This window comes from Melospiza melodia, chromosome 11 (genome assembly GCF_035770615.1).
Source record: "Melospiza melodia melodia isolate bMelMel2 chromosome 11, bMelMel2.pri, whole genome shotgun sequence".
Taxonomy (NCBI): Eukaryota; Metazoa; Chordata; class Aves; order Passeriformes; family Passerellidae; genus Melospiza; species Melospiza melodia.
The window spans coordinates 21,432,555-21,448,177 of NC_086204.1; the positions used below are offsets into that span (position 1 = coordinate 21,432,555).

Sequence of the window (15,623 nt, forward strand, 5' to 3'; positions counted from 1 at the left end):
CAAGGCTGTGGCCAGACACAGCTCCATGGGGACAGCCAGGCAACCTGGAACAGGACATGCCACTCACATTGAAATCTTCCAAGCAGGCAGCTGCATTAGTCTGTAGCCCTGCAAAGCAGAGGAACCTGTTCCCTGTCTCTTTCTCTACCCCAGGGAGGCACCAGGGCCTCCAAAACTCTGCTGGGCCAAGGCATCCACGGGCACTGCCTCCAATGCCTGTGAGGACATCTCAGATGGGAGCAGCCGTGGCCGTGGAGCAACAGTCCCACGGCAGAGCCCGTGTTCCCACGCAGTGCTACTAGCGGCCAGGGAGCCACCCAGAGCCACAGACCAGGTCAAGCTGCTTGTGCCAGGACAGGAGTGAGGGTGAAAGGGGGGAGCCGGGGCCGCACGGTGCCGCTCCAGGGCAGGTGAAGCAGCAGCTCCGGGCCGCGTGCCACCTCCGCTGTCCCTGCTGGCGGTGGCAGGGACGGCTTAGTGGGCGCCGCCTGTGCCCGCACACTCCCTGGCAGGTGATGTCGCAGGAGGACGCGGGAGTTGTCACCCCCGCGCCGGATAATCCGCGGAGATGAGAGCAGGCGAGGCGGCGGCTCCGCAGGTGGCTGCAGGAGCGGCCATCCGACCCTTCCGCGGGACCGCGGGGCCCGGGCTGCCGGGCAGGAGGTTAAAGCCACGCGGGTGGCCCGGGGTCGGGGCGACCTGGGCGTGCAGCCGCGGCACAGCCGGCGACCGAGCCGCTGGCCCCGCTCCAGCCGGGGAGTTGCATAAGCCCTGGGAGCAGCGCCGGGGCGGCGGAGCGCCGCCGGGGCAGGTGACACGGCCGGCGGCGTAGCGGGGCGCGCAGCCCGCCCGGGCGCCCCCGGAGCCCGCAGCCATGAGGGCCGGACCCGGGGGGCTCGCCTGGCCCGGGGCGCGTCCCGGAGCTCGGCTCCGGCCAGGGGAGCACGTGTGAAGCGGGGCCGAGCGGAGGCGGCCCCGGGATTTGGCACGTTCGCAAGGAGCACTCGAGAGCCCCGGGATGGACGCGGAGGGCCCCGGGCGGTGACGTAAGGACTCGCACGGGCTCGGCTCGACTCGCCAGCCGGCCCCCATGTCCCCGGGGCCAGCGGCGGCCCCGGCGGAGGGAGGCAGGGCGGCGGCAGAGGTAAGGAGCCCGGTGGCGGGCGGCCCGGCCCAGGAGGAGCGGGGCGCGGGGCGCGGGCGGGCGGGAGGCCGGACTCCTCCTCCGGCCGGACACGAGCGGCAGGCACGCCGGTGCCCCGAGTCAGCTCGGGATGCTTGGGACGCGGGCCGGCCCCGCCGCTGCCGGGAGCCGTCGGGATAGCCCTGACCCTGCCCGACAGCCCATCCCCGCCGGATCCCCACGTGTGCAGGGGGTCCCCCGCGGGCTCTGCTCCCGGAGCGCTCCGGGAAGGGCTGAACCCTTTCCCGACGGTGTCCGTGTGTCCGTCCGGGTTGCGCTGTGGTCGCGCTGTCGGGGCAGGAAGCACCGCTCACGGGGCGTCCGTCCGTCCAGGCTGCGGGTCCGCCTGCCCGGGGGTCGGCCGACGGGCAGGTGACGGTAGCGGGGGTCGGGCTCCGGCGGTCCCGGTGCTGTTCCCGGCGGGGTGCGAGCTTCCGCGGGAGCTCGGAGGCGGTGCGGATCACGGCGAGAGCCGGTGCTGAAGCGGGTTGGGCTGCGGATCCTGCTGCTGGCGGGATTCCGGTGCCCTCCTGATCCCGGTGCGATCCAGGCGCCCGTGCGGGTCGGAGTCCCGGTGCCACTACGTGCGGATCGGGGCGCCGGTTGGTATCCTGGTGCCAGTGTGAGTCGGGGTCCCGGTACCGGTGCCCGCCCCGCCGGTCAGGTGACGGTGGCTGGAATTTGACACCGGCAGCGACGACGGGAGCGGGATGGAGCCGCCGGTGCCCCGCACTGCGCGTCCGCCTGACGCCGCCGCCACCGCACCCCGAGACGCAGCGGGAGCGGCACCGGGAGCAGCGGCGGGAGTCGGTGCCGGCGGGGCAGCGCCGGCCCCCGCCAGCGCCCCGCCCCGGCGCAGCGGCGGCGGGCGGCGGGGGGCGGCGGGGAGCGGAGGCGATGCGGGGCAGCGGCGGCCCGGGGGATGGTCCCCGCCGCGGGCACGGTGAGTGCGGGCCGGGGTGGCGGGCGACAGCGCCCGCCCCAGCCTGCCGGCGGCCCCGAGTCTCGGCGGAGGCTCGGACCGGGACTACGGGGGGGACGAGGGGAACCCGCTTCGCCGCCCACCTCCCGGCAATATTCGCGGGCCGGTGAGGAGTCTCGGGCCGCCCCCGGGCAAGTCCCCCCCGTTCGGCTACCGGGGAGCCGAGCCCGACCCGGCGGCGGGAAGCGCTGGGGGCCGCGGCGGGGCCGGGGCTCCTGCCGGGGCGGGGAGAGGCGGCACCCCGCTGCGGGCGCCCGAGGGGCACGGGGACGGGCTCGCCCGCCTCTTCCCGGGGCTCCCGCCCGGCCCGTTGGGCACGTCGGACAGGTGTGCGCCCCGGGCGGTGGGCAGGCGAGAGGCAAGGGGCGGGGGTACCCTGTGCTCCCCGGCTCTGCTGTCCCTGAGTTGGGGCCGAGTTTGGTCTCTGCCGTGTGTCCCGCGTGTCCGAGTCCTCATACGTGGGGTTGATTTCTGATCCCCATCACTTCTTCTACCATGGTCAGCGCGAAGGGATGCAGGGCCTCCGCCGGTGCCCGCAGGTGTCCGAAGGGGTCCCTGGGCATCCCCCCGCGCTTCCAGGTGGGCCCCGCGGCTGCAGGGCTGCCACAGCTACTCCGGGAGCCGAGACACTCACCGCGGGCCTGGGGACACTTGGCGAGTGTCTGTGCCTCCCGGGGCGCCTGGGGCAGCCCGGGACATGCTCTCCCAGCGCCCCGTGCACAGGGCGGGCAGCGGCGCTCTCGCCGGGCTCTGCACCAGTGAGTGTGAGGTGGCTTGCTCAGGGATTGCGCCAACAATTGCTGTTGTTTAACCCCGGGCGGGGGACACGTGTGGCGGGGGTCCAGACAGGAGCTCATATGGATGAGCTCGGTTCCGACCCCGGGAAAAAACCCTCCTGTGTCTATGAATCGCCCGGCAGGGCTCTGGCAGCCGTGTCTGGGGGAGATCCAGCCGGATTTCCCCGTACAGGACATGGGGGTCTGCTGTGGGCAGTGCAGGTCTGGCACCGCCGTGGGGTGCCCGGTGCTGGGCTCAGCACTGCCCGCGCTGGACGAAAGCAGATGCCGAGCGGGGCCAGCGTGGGCTGCGGTCCCGCGGGCTCGAGGAGCTGCCCCGTGGACGGGGCCCCGAGTCTGAGGAGGCGCTGCTTGTGTTAGTCCGGGCGCTGGGGCTCCCGGTGGCGAAGGGAGGCTGCCCTCGTTCGGCGCCCCGCCGGCAGCGCTGCCGCTGCAGAGTCCGGGGCCGTGCTGCCGCCGGACGGGAGAAGCCTGAATTGCACCGGCTGATCCGTCCCGTCCCGTCCCGCGGGATGCTGGAGCCGAGGGGCCGCAGCAGGGAAGCGAGGACAGGGGAGTCCGTCCCATTCCAGCAGGGCGCAGGGACCCTCGCCTGGCCCCTCCGGCCTGGGAAATCCATGACCTGGCGGCAGCGGCTGGCGTGGGGCCACGGCCGCCACGGGAGCGAAGGGCAGCGTGGGCTGTGTTTGCCCGGGCTGTGGCGGCTGGTGCGGCCGGGGGGCGGTGCGAGCCCTGCCGGCACCGGGAGCGCATCCCGCATGGTGCACGGCCCGGGGGCTCATCCCGGCTGGTGCACGGCCCGGGGGCTCATCCCGCTTGGTGCACGGCCCGGGGGCTCATCCCGCCTGGTGCACGGCCCGGGGGCGCATCCCGGCTGGTGCACGGCCCCCGGTGGGGACGCATGGGCCGGGCAGCGCCCACTGCAGACCCGTGGCACAGTGTGGCCAGTGCAGGGTGGCATCAGATTCCACAATTGGGATTTGGGGACTATCCTCTGAGATGCTAGAGGGACTGGAAGAAATTATGTTTTCTTTTTGTCCCAGCAGTGCCCAGGTATGTGCTTTCACTTTTTTTGGTCAGGAGCGCTCTCCTCAGCATGTCTCCATCCCTTATTGCTTCCTTTGCCATGGAAGCAACTGGGACGTGCTTGGGCAAAGCCGAAGTCATAGAGTCATTGAATGCAGAATGCCACTAAGCTCCAAGGGGACAGTCCCTTTGAGAGATAGGATATGCAGCAGATGGGACAAGGAAACTACAACCCCTTTTGGAACCACTTCTAAAGCCCTTCAAAGCCAGGGTATCCTAGCTTTGGACACTGGGGCATCCCTGCACCACAGAGGGGAGCTGGGAAAGGAGGCAAAGATGTGGCTGCAAACGGGAGTTGCTGCAGCACCTCCTGGGAAACATCACTCCCCTGAGACCGTGCTTGCTGCTCCTCTGGGACCACGCACAGCAGGGATGCAGTGCCTTTCTGTGTGTCAGGGCAGTGGATGCCAAGCTGTGGTGTTGTGGTGAATCACCACAGTGAGCCCAGCGTGGTGCTCTGTACCCTGCCGTGTCCCCACAGGACCTGCCTGAGCATCCTGCCCCTTGCAGTCCCACTCATCCAGGCTGCTCAGGGTATGTGTGTCCCAGCTTGGCACAGGCAGCAGCCTGGGGAGCCAGCACGGGGCCAAGGGGTGGCTGCACCCAAGGACCCTGTGCTAATGGATTTGGAGTTTCCAAGGTCAGGCTCCCACTGTGAGCAAGAAAAACATTCCCAGGGAAGGGCCATGGGAAAGGGCCCCCCCGCACAGCACTCCCAGCCCAGCCGCTGCCTCACAGCCCAGCCTGGCATCCCAGGCTGTTCACACGAGGACATGGCTGCATGGCCCCTGAGGAGATGTGCTGTACAAAGGCTGGGTTGCCCAAGCTGCCCAATCTCTTGGAAGGGGTGTTCAGTGTGGTGAGGATGCCCAGCTATGCCAGGAGAGGAGAGGGGTAGGGGTGGGCCATGAAGGGAGTGCAGGAGCTGTTGTGAGATTCTGGGGGGTGAGGAAGGGGATGGCAGGCTTGGCCAGGGCAGGGAGGCATGTGCCAACTCTGAGCCAGCCAGCTTTATACCCACCCTGTGTGGGCACTGACCCTAACCTCTGTACTTGCAGCAAGCATGGACCAGCGACAGCGGCCACCAGAGCGAAGGCCTGCAGGACCTGCCACGCACCTGCAGCCCAAGGTGAGCCCAGGTCTGTCTGGCTGCCATGGCCAAGACTACATGACCCTATTCCCAGCTTGTGGAGCCTCATTCCTGGCGTGGGGAATGAACCCTGGTCAGGGCTGACCCTGCTGTGCTGTGATTCCTTGCAGGAGGGGACACTGTGGGGGTTCTTTGCCATCCTGTCGCTGCTGGCTGGGCTGGCCGCAGGCACCCTGCGAACGCCCCACTGCAACGAGACGCTGGACGCAGCCCCCACGCCCCGGGGCACGGCCACTGCCAGCCTGTCTGGGGAGGATGCTGTGGAGGTGCCCCTTGCTGCTGCTGCTGCCTGGAGCCAGCTGTACGGTGCGTTTTGGGACAGGCCCCCAGCCTGGGCATGGCGGTCCCGTGTGTGGAGCATGGGCAGGTTGGGAGCCTCTGTTCGGAGCTCCAGCCCATGCGAGGCTGTGGCTGCACTTTGGGGCTGGGCGGAGGGGGTCTCAACACATGGGGCCCTGAGCTTCATGCCGGGCAAGTGGCAGAGCCCTAGAAATGAGAAGATGAGAAGATTCTTGGCTGGAAGTATATTCCCACCAGCACAATCTCTCAGGCACCAGGTGGGTGATCAGGAGGGACCCGTAGGTCACAGTGGGGACCGGCGGGCTCAGAAGGAGAGTGATGGGTGCAGGATAGGTCATGACAGCGCCATCTCCTCCATGTGCAGGGGACAACGCGACAACAGGTAGCCCGGGCACCGCAGAGCTGGCGGAGGACCTGCTGCTGCGTGCCGAGCGCTCCCCGCCAGGTACCGGCAAAGCCAAAAAGGCGGCGGGGAAATCCCAGCGGCGCCCCCGCGGGCGCAACTGCCACATCCGCAACCTGATGGTGAAGGTGCGCGACCTGGGCCTGGGCTTCAACTCGGACGAGATCGTGCTCTTCAAGTACTGCAGCGGGTCCTGCCACCGGGCGCGCAGCAACTACGACCTGACGCTGGGCAGCCTGCTGCGGCAGCAGCTCATCGCCCCGGGGCCGCAGGAGCGCGTCCTCAGCCACCCCTGCTGCCGACCCACCCGCTATGAGGCTGTCTCCTTCATGGATGTGGAGAACACGTGGCAGACGGTGGAGAAGCTCTCAGCAGCCGAGTGCAGCTGTATTGGCTGAGAGGGGGCCGCTGGCTTGGCCCCAGCTCGACACATGCCGACAGACTCCAGCTTGCCACATGCGGTGGCACTGTGGCTCAGAACGCGGGTTTGGCAGAGGCTGGTGCCCCTGCTGTTACGTGGCCACAAAGAACCGAGGTGAGACGGAGCCATGACTGGAGTGTGGGTGGCCAAGCCCGCTCCTGCTCAGTGCCAAGCAGCTGGTGCCAGCGGCTGCATGGAGTCCTAGCTCAGCCCTGGGAGAAGAGCTGAAGAGAGTATGGACCATCCCCACCACTGCCAAGGGTCTGCCAGCCCAGTGTCCATCAGCAGCCTCCCTGCACCTGTGCTCCAGGGGCCAAGCATCACCCAGGCTTCGGAGGGGGCAAACCCTCCCTGTCCCCTCGGGCACCCTGGGGTCAGTGGTGCAGGGAAGGGGTGTCCCTGAGGGCAGGGATGCAGTGGGGCCAATTTGCACCAGAGTGGAGTGGGGGCTCTGCACCCGGACCAGCAGCAGACCCTAGTATTCTGCAGGGTGTTCGTTCCTAGACACCCGCTGGGACCCCCACCCCTGCCTGGTTCCCAGGGTAGTGGCAGGGTCCCCGCGCTGCTCCGTGGTGCTGTGGCACTAAACTATTTATTACTCTAAATTATTTATTTATTGTTCTCGAGCGGCAGCTCCTATTTATGACTTTGGGCCCCCAGCGGCCGGGTGTAATTTAACCCCAGCGCTGCACTGAAGCCCTGGGCAGCGCCCCGTGCACCCCCGCACCCTTTTTCTATTATTTGTAAAATTTGAGGGATAAACTCTATTTTTGTACAGCCGCCTTTTCCTGTAGCAATAAAGCGATGGGCTGCGCGTCCAACCCCTGCGTGTGCCCGTGATGGGGACGGGGACGGGGGTGTCCCTGAGGCGGCAGCGGGAGGGTGTCCCTGAGGTGGCAGCCGGCTCCGGCCGGCGCTGCCCGCCCCGCGCGGGGAGCGGTGCCGGTGAGCGGTGCCGGTGCCGTTGCGCGGTGCCCAGTAGGGGACGCGCCTGGGCCGGGACTACCGCTCCCGGCGTGCGGCGCGGCGCTGCGGCAGGCCCTGGGCTGCCCGGCCGCGCCTGCGGGGCCGCGGGGAGAGGCGAGGCGGGGCCGGGGAGAAGCGGAGCGGGGCGCCGGGGCTGCTCGGGGAGTCCCGCGGGCGCCTCCGGCCCGACCGCCGCGCCGAGCCGCGCCGCCCCGGGGCCGCCGCCCCCGTCGGGGCGGGAGGCGGGTCCCACCGCGATGCGGCTGCCCGTGCGCCGCCGCTGTCGCCCGCCCGCCGCCGCCTCCTGAGCGCCGCCGCAGCCATGGAGCGGAGGGCGGAGGCGCCGCCGCCGCAGGGCCTCGACTTCACCGTGGAGAACGTGGAGAAGGTGAGCGAACGCCGCCGGCCCGCGGGTGGCCGTGGCGGGGCGGGGGGGCCCGCGGCGGGATGCTGCCGGTGCCGCGGCGCTGCGAGGGATGCGGCTCGGGGAGCGGGGGGGCACCTGCTCGGCCGTGCCGGGCCCGGCCAGGGCGGCGGGCGGCGTCCCCTGTGCCCGCCCGCCCTGCCGCTGCTGGGCTCCGGACACCGGGCTGGAGGGGGAGCCGCCGGGGCAGCCCCGGAGGGAAAATGATGTGGCAGGAATGGGAGCAGGAGGGAGGGGTTGTGTTTCTGACTGGCGTCCTCTAGGTCGCCAGCTGCAGCGCCGGGCAGGGAGAGCCCACGGGTCTGGTCCTGGCTGCTGAACCAGCTGCATCAGTGTGACACCCATTATCAGTGTCTGGATTAGGCAGGGAAGGAAGGAACTTTTGCCAGGTGCTGGGCATTATTGGGTATTACGGTTGGGAAAAGCCTTCAGTGCGTGGATGGCCCATTGATACCTTTCTAAACCAGGAATCCAGCTCCTTTGCTCCTGCTGAAGCTCAAGGTCTTTCAAAGTATCTGCAGGGCAACAGGAGTGAGGCTGATTGCTGAAATCTGGGATCCAGGGAATAGCCACGGCAAACCAAGGCCTGCTGGCATCACGCTCCTGTTGGAAGGAGCTCTGAGCAGCTGATGTGGGACCTGGGGTTCATCACGGAGACTAAACAGGGCACCTCAGTGAGCACACCCGGGAGGGCAGCGGGGCAAAAACCTCCCCTTAGTCACCTTGGAGGTGATGGGGGCAGGGCAGCAGAGGATGCATCCCTGAAGGGCAAACAGCAAGTGCATCACTCTTCCACTTACCCTGTAGCCAGACATCCAGCAGACATCCATAGCTTGGTCCTCAGACAGTGGGAATCCCAGTGTCCTCATTTTTCCTCTATAAGAATAGACTGAGATCCTTGCCAAAGCAGTACTCATGGGCGTACTGGTGGGCACATAGAATCATGGAATCATTTAGCTTGGAAAAGACCTCTCATGTCCAATGGTTAGTGCAGCCCTGCCGAGCCCATTGCTAACCCATTTCTGAAAGCTTTTCACACCCGTCCCTCCCCAGTAGGTTGCCTGGCCCCACAGGAGATGTCAGGTCAGGGATATCAGGTCTGTCACTGGGTGCTGGTTGCCTTTGTGGCTGCAGGTGAGACACAGCCCACCTCTCCCAGGGAGATGGAGACAGAGCACAGCCGGGGGATTAACTGATGTCTGGAAAATGCTACGTTCGTGCGACCTTCTGCAGCTTAATCTGCATCCATCCAGGGCTGCTGGATGATTTTGCCTCTGACTCCCTTTCTTTTCATCAGGCACAAACCGCTCCTTTGTTTGCACCAACAATGAGGCGCACACTTGCCCGGGGAGGGTGGGCAGTGCCAGGGTGGGGGCACCCGGCGCCGGCCGCGTGAGGTGCGGCTGTGCCGAGAGGCAGCTCATCCTTGCCAAGCTGCTCGGGATTTAGTCTCCCAGTGCCTGGGAGGAGGCAGAGATGCCCTCCAGGATGCTTCATCTCCCCTCCCCCAGCCTGCCTCTGCCTCTCCTGATCTCTGCAGGCTTTGCCATCTCAGTGGTGTCCTCTGAAGGTGCAGCTGTGGACTGCAGTGGGGCACTGAGCTGCTGGCGGGGGGCAGCAGCACAGTCCCTGAACAGGGAAAGAAGCATGGGGTGGGATCAGAAAAAACACAGAGGTTCAGCAGGCTTTTCCAGGAAGGTCTGTGGGGTACAAAGTGAAGAAAAGATGGGCTTTGCTGGGAGCAGGGTTGGTGGGAGGCAGGTGGGTAGAGCCGCTTTGTCAGTGCTGATGCTGGCAGATGAGTGATGATGCTCCTACTGGCCTGGGTTCTTCCACCTGCCAGATTTTGTGCATGGCTCTATTAATAATACTGAATACTGATTTAAGTCAGGGTTTGACTCCACTCTGAGTCAGTCAGTGATAAGTGCTGGGGTTAGAAACAGCTTGAGGAGCTGGTTATCTCATAAGTCAGAGGGCTGAAGCCTTTCCAGGTCCCCTGCAGTGGAGGTCTTCATGTGTGACATTTGTAGCTAGGGCAGTCTGGCAAGACTGTGCCTGTCACGCTCTTCTGATGGTTTTCATGGAGAAAATTCTGTCCCTGGAAAATCCTTTTGTACCCCTACTGTTGTTATGCAGTGGGGCTTTGCAGGGCTCTGGGGTGCCTGTGTAGCTGAAAAGGATCATTACTGTGTTTATGTGTAACCAGTGCCAGAGGGACACACCTCCAGCTGTGAACAGTGGTTTCAGGGAGGCAGGAGGGTGCAGATGCTGGAGGCAGGGCCAGCTGACAGGTCTAAAAGCCTGGGGACAAGTGCCAGGTTCAGGTGCTGCACTTCAGGAGCCATCTGAAAGTTGCTCCCTGTATTTGTTTTTCCATAGGGAGCTCCTGTGGCCCAGGAGAGGAGGCGGGCTGCACTGGGGCTGAGCTGTTTTGATAGGGTTACTGTGTCAGCATCCCCTAGTCCTAGCTGAGGGCTGCTTGTCTGCTTTTTGTTTTCTTCTGAGCCTGACCTAGATGCTGCTCTGGCTTCAGCACAGCTAGAGCTGGCTGGCATGGCCACGCTGTGCTGGGAGTCCGGCAGCTCTGGACTGGCTCTGCTTCCCCTGCATCTGCTGCTGAGTGGGGCTCTGTTGCTGTGTTTGGAGGGGGTGGAGTATAGGGAAGGCTGGGAAAGCCAAGGGCTTCAGGCTGTGGGAATGCTCAGCCTTTCACTGCCTAAATGGTGCAATGTGGTTTGTGACCTGTGTGTGCTTTTGTGTGCCCAGGAGCTGTCCCTGGTGTGACTGACAGCCTGGTGCTGGGGTGATGATGAGGATGGATTGCAGATGTTTAGTCCAGGCTGCTCTGTCCATCTCAGAGGAGCAATGCACAGGCAGGACTTGTGCCCTGCAATCTTGATTTCCCTCAGCACTTAATACTGCAGTATTGGACAGGAGAGGAAGAATGCGAGACCCTCTTCACATGTCCTTAGGGCAGTTGAATCTGCTTCAGCAGTATCATCCTTTTTGAAATAAGAAAAAAGACAGTGCCATTCCTCCATGAATTTCCCAAGTGCAGACTCTCGCCCTCTTTTTTTGTCTAATTCCTTCCAGGTCTTTCCTCCCTTGTCCTGCCTCTGATCCTCTGGGGTGTTTGTAATATTTGCTGACGTCTTTTCCCTAGCACATTAGCGGTCTGGCATCTCTGGGCCTTCCAGATTGCCGTGTGCCTCTCTGGAGATGCCTGATGAATGCACGGAGTCTCTCTGGCAGGATGGGTAGGCGGGGTGTCATGGAGCTGACATCCGGAGCCTCCCGCGATGGGAGAGGGATGGCTTTGATCACTGCTCCTCAGAGATGCTGAGCCTCGGGGATGTGGCAGCTGCTGGGGCTGCCTTCTGCCCAGGAAGATGGGGAGGAGAAATCAAGTGCATCTGGTTCCTTTGGAAGGATATTGCCTGTCTTCAGAAACCTGATCAAGAGAATTACATATACTCGAGGGTGAGGGAATGGCATCCTCTCTCTGGTAGTGGATTGACCACTGGGGCCTTAGAGGCAGCCTGCATGTGTGAGATGTGGCAGCCACACTGGGGATGGTGAGCTGGGGGCCTTAGGAGCAGAGATTCCTCCAGAACTGCGGGAAGCAGGGAGTCACCTTGTTACATGTTTAAGCAAATGTTCTTGCAGAAGCAGATTCCAGCGAGAGCCAACCTTGGCTGAACACATGGCTCCTTCCCATGGTGTGGTGGTAATGGGATGAGAGGGCAGTATCTTGTTGTCCAGTGCTGGTCTGAGCCCCACAAGGGCCATTGCTGGTGCCTCATCTCAGCTGTGGTATTATGGTACAGGAATGGATGGAATTGGTGCTTGGGCTCCAGCAGAAATTTCTCTCACAAATTGCTTCTTTACTCCATCATGGAAGTGTTGGGTAGAAAGAAGGGATAGTGAACAGGGGTGTTTGGCTCACCCTTGTAATTCATCCTGGGCTCTGCATCTCCAGGGTTTCTCTCCGGTCCTGCTCACCCTTTGCATTTTCAGGCCCCTGCCCACTCTGGCTGGGAGCACACCTCTCCTACAGCCCCTGTCCCTGCTGGGGACCATGCTGTGCTCTGCAGAGGGCTGATGGCAGTGAAGCAGTGCGAGTGATGCCAAAGCTGCTGAGCTGTGTCAAGGCTGCAGCCTCTTCTGGACAGCCAAGTACTTGGTGTGGACAAGCTGGGCTCAAAGAGGGGCTTCAGAGTGGCAGCATCTTTTATTAGGAGAGGAGAGAAAACCCTTTTCTTTTGAACTGCTGGCAAAATGTGGGTCCTTGAACAGGAGCAGCATGCCCAGCGGCACACACCCAGCTTCGCTTTGCATCCATTTGCTATTGTGGGCAGGCTGCCGCCTTGCCGGGGCGCCGGCTGCTGAGCCTGCCCCGCTGGGGCCGGGGGGGCCAGCTGCTGCAGGCAGGGGAGGCAGGGATGATGATGATGATGTTCCCTTCGCTTGGCAGAGCCGGGGTAATGGCTGTGCTGCTGCTGCAGGCCTGGAGCACTGACGCTGCGAGTGCGCTCAAGTAGAAAGGACAGCGAGAGGCGGCAGCGGGGACGTCCCCGGGGTGCTGCTGCAGGGGGCTGGGGGTGCCACGGGGCCGTGGCCACCGCTGCCCCCGCCATGCCGTGGCTGTGGACACGCTACGAGGAGCAGAGCAGGAATGTATTTTGCAGCTTTCTGTTTCCCCAGCTGCGATGCAGACCTCGCTCAGAGCTGTACCTGCTGTCAGCTCTCTGTGCTCAAGCAGACTGGCCCTTGGAGGGCAGCTGTCTCCCCACGGAGCCCCCAAGAGCAGGAGGCAGCGCGCTCCTGCTCTGGGGTCAGAGTCGTGTGTCTGTGGCTCATCTTGTCACCCCATAATGGCATGGAGACAGCACCTCCCTGCAGGGTACCCCATGGTAATGTATTTACGCAGTGCAGTGAGGGAGACAGCCTGCTGGCACTGGGCTCCCTGCAGAAGGGTGAGAGCTGGAGGCTCTGTGCTTGTAGCAGATCCTCTTCTCTTGCTGTGCCTGGGTGCAGCCTAAGATCAGATGCCTCTGCTTGTCTGTAACTCTCCTTGGACTGCTCCCATTCCAACTGACGAAGGAACCAGCATGGGATCTCTGACCCATGCCTTTTGGGCAGGCTGCCCTGCACCACAGCAGCTTACTTGAGGGGCTGATGTTTCTCTAGCGACCAAAGCCTGACTGAGGCTTTGGTCACAGCTTTTTAGAGCAGGGAAGAGCCATCATAATAAACTAGAATTATTTTCAGCCAAGCAGAGCTGATGTTGGAGAAGGCTTCTTCCCCGGCCAAAGGGCATAGCTGACAGCCAGGCTGTTTACCAGCTCTCACATTACAGGTCTAATTGCGGAGAAGGCAGGTCTGGTGTCAGCCACCCGTTCCAATTGGAATGCACAAAGCTTCCCTGTTAGATGTCACCCGATTTCATGCCTTCTGCTTCTCCCTCTTGGCACTAATGAGTTCCCCTTGTCATCTCCAGTGCCTCCTAATGGGCCCCAGGGTGCTGGCCAGAGGGGTCACACTAAAGTCCAGCAGCAGCCAATGCTGGTGCCTGGTCTGGCATGAGGGCAATATCTCTTTGCTGAGGAGGAGCGTGCTGAGGTGTTCACATGCCCTTCTGTCCCTTGCAGTCCCCTGCCCCATGCTCCCAGCAGAGGATGGTACTCAGCTGATGTGCATGGTAGATCAGGGAGAGAGCCTAGTCTGCTCCCAGGGGCTTCTTCTGCTGATTTGAGCTCAGGATGGTCCCAGTATTTATGCCCAGCCTTGGAGGTCCTCTGGAAGGGTCTCCCATGTTGTTCAGAGCACTGGATGGGCTGTGCTGCTGGTAGCCCTGGGGCACATGCTGCCTTTCCTTTCCACCTGGTGTCCTCCATGCAGGCAGGAACAGCCATGCTTTTTTCAGGAGCCACCACAACTGATTCCCTCCCAGGCAGGATACTTGCAAAAGGGGGCTGAGATAGTGAATGGATGCTTTTTTCCAGAATATTCATCTGACTTCCAACAGCTTGTAGCGTGAGCTCTCAGCATTACCTTTGCTTCCATCCTCTGAATTGCTTTGTGTAGTTGGTAGAATTTTTCATCTTGCCATTCACCTTCTCACCCATGGTGGAGGCTGCAGCATGTCCTTGGGGACCTTTGCTGGAGACCTCCCCAGAGACTCCCTGCAGGAGGAGCAGGGCTCTGGGCTGGTGTTGCTGGGTGTGGACGCCTCTCCAGAGAGCTCACTGGGGATGGTGGGGATGGTGCACAGGGTGGAACGTGAGGGATGCAGGCAAGATGCTGGGATGGTGGTGATGGGAGAGCTGTCCACATACCTGAAAAGCTGGCCCTGCCTGGGAAGGGGTCTTGCAACCCAGCTGCTCACTGTTGCTCTTATCGCAGAGGTAGTAACATCTCCCCAGCACAAGTATTGCGGTGAGCAGCTATGACAGTGCTCCCTCTGTCATTGTTACAATGCAGCAGCTGGGATTTTTTAGCATAGCCACTGTTGGAGTCTCTGACAGGGCTGTGTGCAGATGTGTGTGCAGCATGTCTGTGTGCAGGATGTCTGTGTGCTGGAGCTGTGTGCAGGATGTCTGTGTGCACCTGCTTGCATCTCACCTTCATGTTGGGCTTTTCCTGGTTGCTCGCTCCTCTCCATTCAGCTGGATGATCACATGGCAGCACCAGCACTGCTGGCTTGAAGCAGATCCTGTTGGCAGCATCAGGCCTTAGCCAGCAGCACTGGCAGCCCCAGCCGGAGGAGGATGGGCCCTCAGCTGCTTCCCAGCAGGCAGACTGTGTTTGCCATCCCCTGCTCTGCTGCCCTGCCACGGTCCCAGTCACTTGTGGTGCTGTGCAAGTCTCGCCCTGCAGGTTCATTGCTCCTGGGGCTCACTGTGGTGTGCCTGGAGTGTGCACAGTGCCATGCTTTGCCTGGCAGTTTCCCTGATGTGAGACTGGCATGCAGCAGCTCTGTGGCCAGCACAGGTGAGCAGCTGGGGTGTTTGTGGGTCAGGAACCCAACGCTGTGGTCCAGGTCCATCCTGCACACATGGTGAGGTTCGTATTTTACAAGGCTTGTGCAGGTTTAGAGGTTAGGGCTCCTGTGTACACATTGTGCCTTGTAATATATGATGCATAGGGATTTTTTTCTCCCCGCAATTTTCTAAGCAGTAGCGCCATTTAAAATAGAAGAAATAAATTCATTGGGAAGTGTATGGAGATGTAAAAGTAGAGGCTGGGAAGAAGTGGGGAAGGATGCTGGGCTAGGGAGCATGCAGAGGGCACTGCTTGTTTCACCTTGTGACAGTGCCCAGCAAGCAGGGAAGGGAAAGAGTGGGCTGTCAGCATTCTGGGAGTCTCAAGTGAGATTTATTTGGGAAGAAAAATAAGCAGCAAGCTCTGATGGGAGCAAGAGACTGAGCTGGTAATGGTTGGGAGCTCCAGCTCCAGCCCTGCTGCAGGATGACTCAGTCCTTAGCACGGCAGCAGGGGTAGGAGCCAGGTTCCTACCCCCAGGAGTGGCTGAGCTTTTAGCACATCTGCAGCTGCTGCTCTATAGTGAAGTAAATTGTTGCTTTGCTTGGAAGGGATGACAGTGCTTACCTCTGCCCCAGCAGCTGAGTGACACTTCCTGCATCCAAGTCCAAGATAGCTGGGAACAGAGCAAAGGTTTGGCTGACTACTGAGAGCTCGTGGTCTCCCCTTGGCTTGCTCTGTTGGGACAGATTTCTCTCTGCCATGTCCTGCTTGTGTAGGGTTAACCTTTTCTGTGTCAGGGTAGGTGTTTTAGTGGGTCAGACGCTGTCCCTCTGCAGCCCATGCTGGCTGACTCCATCTCCTACAATGTACTTCATAACCTCTTTCTTACAAAGATCTTTCTTACAGAGAGGTTATCCTCATTTT

The 15,623-nt window shown here is 62.4% G+C and overlaps 2 protein-coding genes across 4 annotated transcripts in view; both read left to right on the forward strand.

Moving 5' to 3' along the window:
• Positions 1 to 949: 949 nt before the first annotated feature.
• Positions 950 to 7,143, forward strand: ARTN (artemin). Of its 2 annotated transcripts, XM_063165944.1 has the most exons (4): positions 950 to 1,144; positions 5,107 to 5,177; positions 5,309 to 5,504; positions 5,863 to 7,143. In XM_063165944.1, the coding sequence occupies exons 2-4, from the start codon at positions 5,112 to 5,114 to the stop codon at positions 6,297 to 6,299; spliced, it is 699 nt and encodes a 232-aa protein (XP_063022014.1). In that variant the 5' UTR covers positions 950 to 1,144; positions 5,107 to 5,111; the 3' UTR covers positions 6,300 to 7,143. The 2 variants fall into 2 exon arrangements, with proteins under 2 accessions (XP_063022014.1, XP_063022013.1); XM_063165943.1 differs by lacking the exon at positions 950 to 1,144 and having other exon boundaries at positions 3,880 to 5,177.
• A 427-nt stretch (positions 7,144 to 7,570) lies between these two features.
• IPO13 (importin 13) overlaps positions 7,571 to 15,623 on the forward strand; it is a 31,017-nt gene continuing 22,964 nt past the window's right edge. For both annotated transcript variants that reach the window (XM_063165939.1, XM_063165940.1), the window contains exon 1: positions 7,571 to 7,676. In XM_063165939.1, coding sequence (XP_063022009.1) covers positions 7,611 to 7,676 — 66 coding nt within the window. In that variant the 5' untranslated portion in view covers positions 7,571 to 7,610. The remainder of the gene's footprint in view (positions 7,677 to 15,623) is intronic.